This window comes from Falco punctatus, assembly GCF_963210335.1.
Source record: "Falco punctatus genome assembly, chromosome: 4".
NCBI classification, from domain to species: Eukaryota; Metazoa; Chordata; class Aves; order Falconiformes; family Falconidae; genus Falco; species Falco punctatus.
The window spans coordinates 51,894,676-51,908,837 of record NC_137583.1 but is presented as its reverse complement, the minus strand read 5'-3'; the positions used below and the strand labels follow the sequence as shown (position 1 = coordinate 51,908,837).

General features: G+C 47.2%; 1 protein-coding gene across 2 annotated transcripts in view; it reads left to right on the top strand.

The window, feature by feature from the left end:
• The window catches only part of KLHL18 (kelch like family member 18), a 29,399-nt gene that overhangs the window by 2,064 nt on the left and 13,173 nt on the right, over window positions 1–14,162 (top strand). For both annotated transcript variants that reach the window (XM_080385781.1, XM_080385782.1), the window contains exons 2-3: window positions 12,728–12,858; window positions 13,051–13,191. In XM_080385781.1, coding sequence (XP_080241907.1) covers window positions 12,728–12,858; window positions 13,051–13,191 — 272 coding nt within the window. The remainder of the gene's footprint in view (window positions 1–12,727; window positions 12,859–13,050; window positions 13,192–14,162) is intronic.

The following is a 14,162-nucleotide window of genomic DNA, read 5'->3' as shown; positions in this document are numbered from 1 at the left end:
GCTGAAGGAGCTCTCTGGTCCAGCTGTCAGAATGAGCACCCTGACAGTGCTGGGCAGCTTTATGGATGAGAGCATCATGTTGGCCCTGCTTTCTTTTTTCCTTTTATTTTCTCTTTTGTCTTGTTCCAGGGACTGTTGTTATCTGGGGAGAGTGCAGAGCCTTTCATCCATACAAAAGTTTAAAATATACTTGAGAAAGATGTCTCTGCCATTCTTAAAATTAGTCTTAACTTTCTCCAGTGCCTGGTTAATTCTTTATTATGCTGAAGAAAGATCCCAGCAACGACTGATGCATTTGGCAGAGGGCTGACGGTGTGTTTCCGTGTTGGTTCAAACAGTCCTGCTTTCCCTCGTACATACACAGCCTGAGAATCCAAAACACTTCGTTCGTTAGATTCCTCTTGCTGTATTGAGTCGCCACGTCAAAATATGCCACCTCTTTGCTGCTTCTGCCTCTCGACATCAGATTTCTCAGTGCCTGTGTGTCCTGTGGTGATTGAATTAGTGCAGCCTGCTGAATCCAAGCCAAATCTTTGATCCCCATTGTTCAGTACAGGGTGTCTTCTGTAGCTGCTGAATGTTTAAGAAGTAATTTTTCTGAGCTGGACTTCGGAGGTGGCATTGAATCAGTTAGCTACCTTGAACACAGCTGACGCAAAACATGCTTTCCCTGACCTTGCTCAGGAACGCTTTCCACATGCGTCGATGAAGCTGTAAATCCCGTGTGATGCAGAAAGTGCCTGCCAAGTGAGTTGTCTAGCAGGGATGGCGTTTGAATGCTTTTTACCCAAAATGAAGGTAGGAAAAGCACTGAGAAGCATTTAAAGTCCATAACTGAAGGAAACCGTAGTAGGTCCTGATGTGTGTTGCACTGCTGAAGTGAGATTGTTACCCTTTTTATCAGTCTTAGTACTTTTTGGCTGTCATGTCTGTAAAGAAAAAAAAGCAGCCAAACACTATTTTGGGCCAGAAGTTGTATTCCTCTTGATGGTGATCACGTTCAGGCTTGTGGCTGTAACAGGAGCAAGCTGTGTTGTTGCAGCACAGTTCAGGTTTTTAGTGGCCTCTCTACAGATATCAGCGTTGGGGTCAATGGCTGTAAATGATTCTCCCAGCTCACAAGAAATGTTTGCTGTACAAACAGGCCTAAAATTGTTAGGAAGTGTCAGTACTCTTGTTTGTTTGTTTTAATTATTCCCCTTGTAAAACCAGGTGAGCATTCATTCAGTAAATAGGAGGGGCAGAATTTGTTCTCCTTTCTCAAAAACTGTCTTGCTACGGTTCATGCCGCTCTGCGGGAGACGGTGCTGCCTCAGCAGCTGGGCTTAGATGCGATTAAAAGCAAGAAGTGCCGATTTGAATGGCTCCCTTGGAGTTCCGATTATTCAAACTCAGCTTAGGGAAATCTGTCACTGCTTCTCGTGATCGCCCATGTGAAAATAGGGCAGTAAGTGAGCTGCATGTCTTTCCAGCCGCTTAGGATGTGTTCATCGAGAGCCAAAGCTCCTTTCCTGCTTGGACAGTCAAGCCTACAGATTTGAAAAGTCCTTTTCTATTCCTGTCTCTTAAATAGCTGCAGCTCAGAGCTCCTTTAGAAGATGTTCCATCACAGACATCTGTCCTTTCAGTCTCCCTTTCGTGAGTCTTTGAAATGTTTAATTAAACAATGATTTGAGGATGATTTGATAGAAATGCATGTGAATAAACTGAAGGGAGGAGGGAAGCAAGGAGGCACACCTTATTCTGTGGTTAGTTCATTTTCCTTTGGTGAAAGTACAATTTTTGCTTACTAAAGTCAAACTTCTGCTACTGCTTTCTTCTCTCAGAATCACCAGATTGTCTGTTGGTCTAGTCTTGTGGCCTTTAAAAAAAAAAAAAAAAAATCAACCAAAACTGTTTGTCAGTTTAACCTGACCAGAGTAATATTTTAGAAGAGTGAGACTCCTGTTTCTCTGCTCATCTAATATTGGTGGGTTGGCAAAGCTGATGGTTGCGTCTGCAACAGAGAAACACCAAGCCCAGAGCGATCATCAAGCACGCAGAAAGGAGGCTTCCTTACTTTTTTTAAGTTTGGTGCGTTTTGAGGCTTTTAGCTACAAGTACAAGTGTGTCAAGTGGTTTGAATGGAGTTACTTCAAATTCAGTTTTCAGTTTTGGACTATATGCTTTGAGGTGTGATAGGAGCCTCTGAAACCAGGGCATCCTGCAAAGCCAGCAGAGAAGCAGCCGTTCTCTGCACGCCTCCCCATCCCCTGCATCTGGGGCCAAACTGGGGGTTCCAGCCGTGGGCTGAAGTTTGAATTGTCCACGTTTCTCAGGCTTGAAATGGGCTGTGAGCAGCAAAGTCTATGCATGTGCTGGGAACGGGTTCAAACTGAATGCACCTAGTGTCTCTGGCGTGGAGCAGAACGAGGTCTCTGGGTGCCCCCAGCTATGGGTCAGATGTTACTGCAGCTACAGATGGCTGGGTTTTTCAGATTAAATCAGTGAGGTTTGACTTCTGCATCCCCCAGAAGCTGGATATAAAGGACTTTCAAGCTGTCTCCACGTTTGGAGACTTTTGGGTTGTTTCCTGGCTGCCTTTGCAGTGCTGTCATGCTCCTGTCCAGGCAGTACGCTGCTTCTCCCTGGAGCTCTTTCCTCCCAAGAGCGTTTCACCCTTAGCATCATTTTTGGTCTAAACATGAACTAGGAGTCCTCAGTTTTTTCTACTACCAGCACTGCTGTTGATTTTACTTTATTGGTAGAAATTGATTCACATCTTACTAAGCTCACAGGGTGAGAAAAGCTCTGTGTTAAAGGTTTGAGCCCTCATTGCTTTGGTTTCCTATACACAATAGCATGGCAGAACCTTTCCCACTTATTTTACAGTGAATTTATCATCTTTTTTTTTTTTTTCTCTCCTATGTGTGTGTGTGTTCTCAAAGTGTTTTAGAGCTCATAAATAAATGCTGCAAAAGTGTGAAGAATTTCAGTTCACTGACAAGTGTGGGCATTTGGGGGTGTTACTCCCTGATCTGGAGACCCTGATCTGCTTTTTAACTGCAGAAAAGAAGCTGCTCGGTATTTGTGCTCTTCCTGAGCATTGTTTTTTGAAGACAAATATCCCCTCAAGACAAAAGCTGCTTGGGCAGCTTTGTTTTCTGGAGTTGGCATTGTCTGCTTGAGGCCAAGGTACAAGTGCTCTCTGAGGACACATCAGCAGCTTGCTGGAAGCCTGCGGACTGCACCACCCTGTAAAACAGGGAAGCAGTGCTCATCTTATTCCTTCATTGACAAATTTGAGGGGAGAAAATGTCTTTACAGCTCCTGCTCGCTCCAGTTGGAGCCAGAAGGAGAGCTCAGTGCCAGGCTGCCACCTCCAGTGATCTTGGCTCTGTCAAAAGAGAGGTTTGTGCTTGTCTAAATCCTCAAAGAGCAAAGTTAATGTGAACTCCTCTTATTATTGCTGCTTCTCGTTTGGTTTTGAATCGCTTGAATGCCGTATTTCCATGACTAACTCCAAGAGTAATTAGAAAAGTCTCTTAAAAAAAATAATGCAAGCTTGGAGAGTTAAAATATTTCTGAGCTGCAGGGAGGTTATATTATTTGTTTCATATACGATCCGAGTTGGACTGACAGGTGATAGTCCTATTGGCTTTTCTCAGCTTCTAATCACAGCTTTTCCAAAGCAGACTGTTAACTTGAAACCCTCCAAACTCAGCAGACGCACCTGAGAGAGCTGCTGCTGCCAAGCAGTCGCGGAGCTGGAGGAGCCTCCCCTTGTCCTGCCGTGGCAGATAAGTGGAATTCCAGACAGCTTAGGCTGCCTGTGTAATTTCAGCAAGGTCCTTGAAAAACCCTGTGCCTGGCTGCTCCGCAGATGTTTGAGCATGTTTGAGATCCTTAAGGAAAATGAGCTTGGTAGGAGAGAGAGAATATCTTATTATTTGAAGAAGCTGGTAGATTTAAAGAACAGATTATCTGTTATGCACATGAGACCTTGAGCTTAACGATCTTGTGGTACAGCGGTAACAAGCTACTTTGGATTACAATTGGACTTGGTTTTTCACCCAAGGTCTCAGCTAGCGTCAGTGCTGTTCCCCTTATATAAAAGATGAGTATTTTTAGTGCTTTATGAAGACATTAAACCTGAAGCGTTAGCAGAAACCACACATTTCTGCACTAAGCTTTTTACTGTTTTTTTGAGCATGGCAAAAAGGCTTTACTGTCTAACTACTAAAAATTAGTCTAGACCACTGGTTTTTGTTTGCTTTTCTTAAAGCAAAAGTTGTCCTATGGTTTCAGGTGGGCTTCAGTGATCTGGAGATTTAACCTGGTGTCTGGCAGGGCCACTGGCAGATACTTCTTGCCTGGGTAGGAGCTGGATGCTGCAGGATGAGTTAAGAGCAGAGGCTGGGCGTTCTCTGTGTTGCTGTAGGGGTTGTTGGAGTACAGGAGAGATTTGGCATTACTGTTCTGAGGAGGTTGGAGGAACCTGGCAGGGAACCAGGGTGCCCACAGCTTGAGGGGCCCTCAACTGTTGAGTTAACTCTCAGCCTGGCTGGGGCTGGAAGGGCCCCCTGGAGCCCCCCCAGCCCACCCCCCTGCTGAAGCAGCTCTCCCAGGGCAGGCTGCACAGAGCCACGTCCCGGCGGGTTGGGATGGCTCCAGAGAAGGAGACCCCACAGCCTCTCCGGGCAGCCTGTGCCAGCGCCCGGCACCCTCCGGGGAAAGAAGTTTGTCCCCAGGTTCTGCAGGAGCTGCCTGTGGTGCAGGCTGTGCCCGCTGCCCCTTGTCCTGCCGCTGGGCACCCCTGGCAGGAGCCTGGCCCCATCCTCCTGCCACCGCCCTGGAGGCGCCTGTGGGCATCGATAAGGGCCCCCGAGCTGCTCCTCTCCAGGCTGAACAGTCTGCTCCTCTCCAGCCCTCTTGGCCTTCCCTCCTGCGGGGGAGGCTCCCGTCCCCTCATCAGCCTCGCAGCCCCCGCTGGGCCCTCTCCCGTAGCTCCTTGCCTCTGGAACTGGGAGCCCAGCATGGACCCAGCGCTGCAGATGCAGTGTCCCCATGGCAGAGCAGAGGGGCAGGATCCCCTCCCTTGACCTGATGGCCACACTGCTCACGCACCCCAGGGTCCCATCAGCATTCCTGGCCGCAACACCCTCAAGTTTGGTTTTGCTCGTCCTCCAGGAGCATGAGGCAGGGCTGGACCGATCCCTCGGGATGCTTCCCTTCCCCTGTCCTCGTAGAAAATGGAGGCAATGGGGACCAGCAAAGCAGTTCGGCTCCTCTCAGTTGGACATGGGTTATCTGGGAACATGTGTTTGTTGTACATGCAAAAGGGATGGCTTTCCTAGGTCAGAGCAATTCGTTACCATCATACCAGCAGGTCTGTCATTAGTCTAGAGCAGAAGGGTGTCTGACTTAATGGCATCAGTCGCTTGGCTTTGCACAGGCCACATTTGATGTAAACTCTTTCACATCTCATCTGGCTGCTATTTGGGAGGGAAGGGGTGGGTGGGGAGGAAGGGTATTTATTTCAAGACCTGAATTTTTATACAAGATCTCTTAAACTTTAGTATTCCGCTATTTTCTGTCTAGCAAAACTTCACTGTGATGGCTTGGACACTAGCTTAGTTTCTGCTGCATCCTCTCTGTGACTTGCATGACAGCGTCACGTCAGGAAAGATGCTCTTTGGCTTGGGGTTTTTTTGTTTTCTTTTGAGAAGGTCTTTGCAGGAGAGAACTTGAGAGACTTCTCAGCTGTGCAGAGTAATGATGTCGTGAAAACAATAGATGCCTGTATTACACCTACACCATTTTTCTATGGAGAAAGCTTCATCGTACCCTGGAACTTGTTAACATTTTGTGGGAGTGTAAGGGAAAGCATGCCTTTTGTTAGCCAGTTAGAGAACGTTTTGAAAGGGAATTTTGTGGTCAGAAAAGACACTTTGCCAGCAGTGGTGCTGTTTGTGTTTCTGGTAAACAGTATATTTTGCTATGAAAGAAAGGCACCTAAAATTATTTATTATGAAATTGCACATCCTTGCATAAAGGGGGAAATATTCTGGAAGATGAGATGTTTTGCTCAGGCTTTGAAAGGGGTGGCAGTCCTGCCTGAAGGAGTTAAACGCAAGCATCTTCCCAGTGAGCTTGCTGATGTGGAGTTCCTGGGGTATTTCTCTTTTCAGTGCTTGTATAAATAGCTACTTCTGTCTTAGTGTTGTGAATATGATTGAGTTTGTGATGATTTCATTTGTGCTTGGAGACAGTCCTGAACTCCAGGCTCAAAAAGCAGAAGATAAATGCACTGATTTGTGTTTAACTCAACAGGAGCACCTGATTTCCCTAACATCACAGGTATTGCCATGGAACAGTCTGTTCTTGCAAACAAGAACTTCCACCTCCAGCTGAAAGCTGAAATCCCCAACCGAGACTCTGGTTTAGACACACATCCCACAGAGCGAGGGAGGCCAAACACTGAGCGACATCCCAGCTTACAGAGATTTCTCGACAGCTTCCCCCAGGACGTTAGGTAGGCAATAAAATCCTGCTGCCAGCAGGGAGCTCTCGGGGTTGGACGCATCCTGCCCTTTAGACACCTCAGTCCTGGGGGGTATGCAACAGTATATAAATATAAAATAAAAAGGAAGATCATTGGAGACAATTCTTGAATACAGATGGAAAGGGCAGCTGGTTCCAAAGGCTGCGTGGCCAAGTGCGAGCTGCTCTGTAAAATTGTAACAGGAATGGAGCAGACCATCTTTGCTGGCTGCACTTAATGAGGACAAAAATGGGTTTTTTCTCAATCAGACGAAGCTTTATATATATATAATTTTAAAATTTTTTTTGTTCTTCTGGTACTTCTGGAATGTGATGGATTTTGGGTGAGGGGGAACCTGTCAGCTGTAGGGTGGAATGATACCAAGAAAAGCCTAGAGCTCTTTCACTTTCATATTAGACTTGTGGACTGTAGCATGACTCCTTCAGGTGTAGGAAAGCATATTTATTTGGCTATAAGGAAAGGAAATCATTTGGCTCTGGAGATAGGAGGCAGTTTTTGAAACGGAAGATGCAGGGATGAATCAAGGGGACATAATGCTGTGTGCTCATCCTCAGAAGTATTTTTCATCTTCTACAGGAAAAACAGGTATTGTCCTTTGCCTGCAGCAAGAAATTTAGTTGTTCCTTTGGGACTTGCCATTAAGTGCTGATGGTATGAGCATAATGAGAGCTTCTAGACCAGATATCCCAATTTATAAATCTCCCTAAGGGCCCTCTATCATTACAGGAGCAAGTTTTAGAGAGGAGGAATAAAAAAAGGAATTGCAGGTTTTGTCTTGTCCAGTACCTGGAAATAGTTTCCGTTCAGCTGTTGGCGATCGCTGTGTCAATCAGCTCTTTGCTGATGCAGCTCTGTGGATCTCGCTGCTGACAGGAGCCAGTCCCAGTCCTCCCCCTTCCCCTGCTATGACAGCAGAAAATTATTCCTTTTTTTCCCCAGCTTATTTCTGTTTTATTGCCCTGAACAGCAAGGCCAGGTAGGTGCTAGCACCGCGCAGGGGAAGCAGTTGTGAACAGCCTGGCTTCTCCTGTGCTGTCCAGCTGCTCCCCACGCATTGACAGGGACCGAGCTGAGGCAGGAGGCTGAGCCCTGCCTGGGGAGCTGAGGCTTCTCCCTGCAGGTAACCAAAACAAACTCTGGTTAGTTCAAACCCTGCCTTGCCTGTGCAGGGTCATCCCCAGCACAGTTAATCTGTTACATGGGGCATTCCCCAAGGTAAAATCCATTCCTTGACAAAGGGCAAGTGCTGAGGGAACGATCCTGTCCCTTTCAGCTGCTCGGAGCTGGAAGGGTGGTGCCACCAGACACAAAGTATTTCATCCCTGTGATGATACAGCTCTCATTAACACGTCGGGGGTCTTGCTGAATGACTATAAATGATTGCTTTTGCAATAACCAGGCGTATTTATATATAATGAGGCTGTTTGGTGGCAGCCCATTGTGGGTTGAGATCATGGCGATGCATCCCTGAAACTGGAGCGCAGTGGGAGACTTCAGCTCTGCACAGACTCTTGGACAGTGCTAAAATCTGTTGTATTGAGGCTTGGAGCGTAAAGTATCTCTTCTGGTTTGATCCCTTTGTGCCTTGCCTTGGGAGGAACGTGGGCAGTGGTGATGCATTTTAATATATGTATCCATGAGAGAGGCAAGGTCAAAAAAAGGTTTGTGCTGCAAGCAGGAGGCAGAGGTCTGGAGCTGCAGCGCTGAATTCCTTGGAAGAAAAAGGGCAGGTGGGTCAGACAGTATTTGGCCGGCTCGGCGGTGATGTTACTGGTGGCTCTCTACATGCCACGGTCTTTCACCGCTGCCCAGAGAGCAACAGCGTGATGGCACGTAGAAAAACAAAGCACTGATTGACCTTGTGCTTGAGGGAGAGGGAAGCGTGAGCAGTGCTGGCAAGCTGTTTGAGGGCTGAGAAATCCTGGGGCACAGACTGGGCAGATCTCGGTGACTGAAACTGGTGAATTTAACCATGGTGTAGATGGCTATCTGACCCACAGATCCATTTAAAAACTACATTTACTTTAAAAATAAACTTCAAGCTGGTGTTGTGTTTGTATTTCACAGTTATTTGCCAAAACAGAGGGCTTTTTCTCATTGCTGGCTAACAGTAGAACCTTGGTGTTTTGAATAAACACAGCCTTGCTGTTGAAATTGGTATTGGCTTTAGTTATAAAGTTAACTTTGGTTATAACTAAAGGATCGCTCTATGCATTTGAAGCAGGTGTATCATTTTAATGGGTGCCTATTCAATCTTAATACGACTTTCTATTTTTAAAAAGTGAAGGGACATTTGAATAGCTGTGATTTTTGGCAGATTGTGTTTGGGTGGAAATTAAATTCTGCTGAATTGTTTTTCTTGCACGCTCAACCACATTGTATGCTGCCCAAATAGGAGCACTCATCCAAACTTGTCTTGCAGTTAAGAGATATATTAAGTCAAAGGGTTGCAGCTGGACTGACTTGTTCCAGGCACCACAATGTCTTTCAAAATTTTAGAGATATGAGGCCTTTTTCTTCCACTTTGTTTCAGGCCAGAGAAATAGTGAAAGCTAAAATGGAGCTTTCCTGTGTTTTGGGGCATTTGAGACACCCAGGAAGGGGTTTCCCTGCAGAAGCTGGGTGCTCCTGGTCAGTGACTGCAGTCTTCTGCCTTCTAGTTGAAAACATTTTCAGCAAAAAATAACCCTGCTGTTTTAAAGAAGACTGGCATCTCGCATGACAGAAATAGCCTGGGGTTTTTAATTAGCCCTTTGCCCTTGACCAAGGAACAGACCTCTCTTGTGCTGCAGGCTTCATCTGTGGGCATGTATTTCTTGCTTTAGCAGCTGTATCTGTCCCCCAGCTCTGAAATGATGCTGGTAACACTTAGACCTTCCTCTGCATGTGGCAGTGAGGAGCTGGGGAACTAACAAGGAAAGGCCAGGTCCTGCCGCTGGGCTGCTGGAGCCATCCTGCCGCTTCCACCAGGTCTGTATGAGATGTCCCCAGCTGGCCAGCGCTGTGTGTGATGCGGGAGGGGTACAGCATTAAGGTATGTAGATAATGAGACCCATTTAATTAGCTTCACTGGTGTTTATTCGTCCCATCAGTGGGCTGGGCCAGGAGCAGCTGCAGGCACAGCTGGTGGAGTGGCTTCATCCATGGAGCGGCTTCATCCACGGGTAGGAATGGGCTGGGAAGCACCAGAGCTTGCCAAGCAGGTCTGGTGCTTCTGAGCCTCGGGGCTGGAACGTGGACAGGCTGAGCAGTGAGTTAGTCATCGTCATCAACCAGGTTGCAGCTGGTCATATATAAACCTTTCCCCAGTGAGAAGTCTCAAACGAAGAGCTTCAGTGCCCAGGTCTCCTTATTTACCTATCTTAATCCTGTATCTCTTGTGCTTCCCTCATAAGCAGCACCTTGGTCAGTCGTTTACACGGAGAGATGAACAGAAGCAAAGTTTTTCGTGTGCATGTGCGCTCCACTTGGCATTGGCCCCGCAGAGTAAGGAAATGAAAACACCGCAGCCACGGACACAGAGAGGTTTTGTCAGCTTTCAGGGGTGTGCAGGTTCTTGAATTGCTTCCTTCTTTTTACAGGCTTTTCTCATTAAACTCGATGTATTTGTAATAACTTAAATCTCTTGTGTTGGAGAGGTCAGGCCAGAGTTTGCACTGGCTTACAAGAGGCTGTGTAAAGTCAGGGTAGGGAGCCCTGCTCTGTATACGTTCGTTACTTAAACAGGACTAGGGCTTGTGGCCTTGAGCTCAGTCCCCTCTTTGACTGTGGGCTCTTTTGCGAGTCCTGACAGTCTCAACTCCTTCTGCCAGAGATTCCCTGGCCCGCTGTGTGCATGCAAGGAAGCTGCTGTTGATATTACACGTAGAGGGAGCGCAGGTTGTGCCTGTACTGTGGTCCAGCACTTGCTGTAGCACTGGTAAAGCTGCCATCTTAATTTCCATGCTTGTCCTTACTGGCTTGCCACTATAAAATATCCATCCTCTTGGTTTTGTTACCTTATTCTTTTCTGCTTCTTCCCTCTCTCTCCTGGAACATAATCTTAGCCCTTGTCTGCCAAGCAACCCCTCTTATTCCTGCCTTTATCTCCATCACGGTCTGGCTCCTGCTCAGCTGTCTTGGGAGCTCATCTCCTGCTCAGCACCAGCACAGGAGGGCAGGAGGTGGAGGTGAAGCATGAGAGAAATTAATGACTGAGCAGGGAAGGGAACAGAGCAGCAGAATATTTGCTGGTATTTGTGGCACAGCTCTCAAATCTTGAAGCCTCTGGGACATTTTACACATGGGTTTGGGTTAGTAGAAGAGATTGATGCTGACCTTTCCCCAACCTGAACTCACAAGTGACTGTACAAGTATATACATGAGGGTTGGTTTTTTTTCCCATAAGTTGTAGTAGTCCATACCATTTCACTTGCTGCTTTTGTTCTGGGCATTGGGAACATGGCAAAATCCAGGACAGCAGGGTTTGTGCAGGGTAATCCAGGCACAGGGGACAGCATGGGCAGGGCTTCAGGCACACCTACGCTGACCAGCGCAGAGACAAGGCTCTCCAAAAGTGGTCCTGCCATTGCCAGGCTGGAGCAAGTCTTGGAAGCAGTTTGACTAGATATTTGCAGCAATATTTTAAATTGGGAAGCTTGGGCAGAGCAGACTTGACTCTGTACCTGAGGCATGCAGTGCCAGGAGCTGACCACATGCTAAATGTTTGTGAGTCCCAGTCATCGTGCAGGCGGGCACGCACAGCGAGCAGCTGGGTGGTCAAGCTGGGTTTGTAACAGCATTTGTGGCAGTTGAGTATGCTTTTGTTTAAAAAGGAAAAAAAATCCTGCTTGCTTATGTATCTTTTGTAGTGCCCAATTCCTCCTTGTCTTTTCTTTGTTTTCTACTCCCCCCCCCCCCCCCTTGCCATGTGTCAGGAATTTGCTTTCTAAACTCCCAGCCATTTGTATTTACTGGGTGTGAGAGCTCTGGGCCTAGACAGAGAGGCAAGGCACTGTTGGGAACTGTAAAAACCCTGAACACAAACATTTTTGTTAATAAGCTGCCTAGACATGAAAGAGTGATGAAGGTTTTTGAAGGGAAGTGCAGAAGAGAAGGGCTTCTTGGATGACCTGGCAAGTAGAGGACCTGCTGTGCCAGCTTGTTTGTCCTAGCAAAACAAAAGTCAAATGAGAAAATCTTGCTGAAGTGGGGAAAAAAAGGCAGTTCCACACAAGTTTGGATGGGCATAGACTGGTGTGAGTCAGGTTAGACTGGAAATTAAGGCGGGGGGAAAGCTTTGAACCAACAGAGAGAGGTCATCAGAGCAAAGACCTGTGTAACTCAGAAGAGGACAAAATATTGTGTAGTGTCTGCAGCTGGGAGATGTGAAATCGGAGATGCAAGAAGCCCCTGCCAAGCCTTGCTCCATATGGATCAGGAATGCTCTTCAGAGGATACAAATGGGAGCAGGTACAGCACAGCTGGTGAAAGTGAGCTTGCAGAGATTTAAAGACTAGCCGTATGATCCTTTGGGTTATAGCGAAGGGGACTGGCTGTGAGCGTAAGCTGAAGGTATGTGAGGGTGCCGAGAAGAAGCAGCAATTTAACCTGTAAGCTGGTCATTGGCTCAGAGGCCAAGCTAGGGAAGAGGGAACGGGCAGCTGTGTCACCCAGATTTTAGCTTTGCAGAAATATTGGAACCTGGGACTGGCGTTGAGCCTTCACGGCTGTGCGTGGGGCGTCCTGGGATCAGGCGGGTGATGTGGGATTGGTGATTGCCAGCGGTTAGCTGAAGCAATCTGAAGCAGGGCTGCAGGGAGGATTCCCCGCACCAAACTGCTGGGAGAAGCAGATCTGGGTTTGGAACCTGTGTGTGCAGTTTAATACTGAGTTGATTTGTGTAAACATGTGGTTCTGTGGACCTGGCTGTTCTCTGTGAACAATCTGCCCACTCTTGGGTTGTAACGCTGTTTTACCTTTGCCTGGTTGACCATTTGTGGCTGCTTATGAGGCTTGAAAACTGGATTCAAAGGTTTGACTTTGAGACAGGCTGCCATCCTGTTTGCAATTGGGAATTGTCCAACTTTTAGCCCTCGGTTACCGCTGGGCTGGCGGAGCTGTGCCACAGTGAATTATCTGGACTCTACAGTCAGCAGTGAATGGTGCTGATCTTTCCTCCTTCCCTTGTTCTCTCCTTTTTAGGTAGGAGACCATAAATTCAGTGCTCACCGGATTGTTCTGGCAGCTTCTATCCCGTACTTCCATGCCATGTTCACCAATGACATGATGGAGTGCAAGCAGGATGAGATTGTCATGCAGGGGATGGATCCCAGGTAACGTCCCACAGCATGGGAGCAGGGATATCCAGAAGGGACCATGAGCGCTCTGCAGGCCTTGGTGTCGTGCATGCAAGGCTTGAAAGCCTACCCTCTGTGTGAATGGCATTAGAAAATATTTTTCTGTTAGTAGGGTCCCATGCTAGCTTGAATTCAGTGGATTTTCTGCCCTTTCTCCCTCTTTTTTAGTGCGCTTGAGGCTCTGATCAACTTTGCCTACAACGGTCACCTGGCCATAGATCAGCAGAATGTCCAGTCCCTGCTGATGGGGGCAAGTTTCCTTCAGCTGCAGAACATCAAAGATGCTTGCTGTACTTTCCTCAGAGAGAGGTGAGGCGCTGTCTTTTGGCTGAGCTTACTGCTCCCCAACAGCAGCAAAGTTTTAGTCATCTGTGTCAGGCTTGGGAGGATGTGGGATGTCTCCTGCCAGCATGGTGAGGAGGGCTGCGTCTCCCGAGGCTCGCCATTCTCATTGCATATGAAATAACTTCTCTGGCTTGTGAGATGCTACAGCTGGAACACGACAAAAGGCCTTGGCCAGCCATGGGAATTAATACCTAGAGCAAAACAGCGCGGACATTTCAGTTTTTAAGAGTTAGCTAGCCAGTTACCCATCACAGTGGTTGGTGTGTGATTGCCTCTACCACTAACGAACCCATCCTCGCAGTAATTACCCTTCCTGCTGCTGCATGTGGAAGAGGGGAGAAACAAAGAGGCTCAGCCAAGGAGCTGGACAGGAGGAAGCTGTGGCAGACCCATAAATTGGTCCCAGGTTTTTCAGTTCCCTCACTGGTGTTTGCCTGCAAGACTCTTCCAGCAGCATGATCTGGAAACTGGAAAACTGGGCTATCCTTTGGAAACGTATGACACGCGTTTTCAGATCGTGCCAGGGAGTCTTACGTGTTTAGTCTCCCCAGCCTGACTTCTCTGCAGCTGTTCAGTGCATTCCATGGTGTGATATTAAACACATCTACCAAATAAATGGAACATCTCAGCCACTTACTTTTCTTAACTTCTGAATAGAGGTATCTTAAAATCATGGGCTGGGAACTAAAAAATGTTTTTCCTCTGTGTTTAAGATGCCTCAGTTTTCCACCCTCCTTGCATCCTGAGTTTCTGCAGTTTAAAATTATGTAAGATGACAAGAGCGTTCATTTTTCTTGCAAAAACATTTTATTTGAGGTACTGGATATGACACCAAGCCAGGAAGAGATGGGTTGCATTGATTTTTGAGTCCCTACTAGCTTGAGGTGGTTGTACCTGTGTGTAGATTAAGCAAGGTGATTTGGTTTCTCAAATTT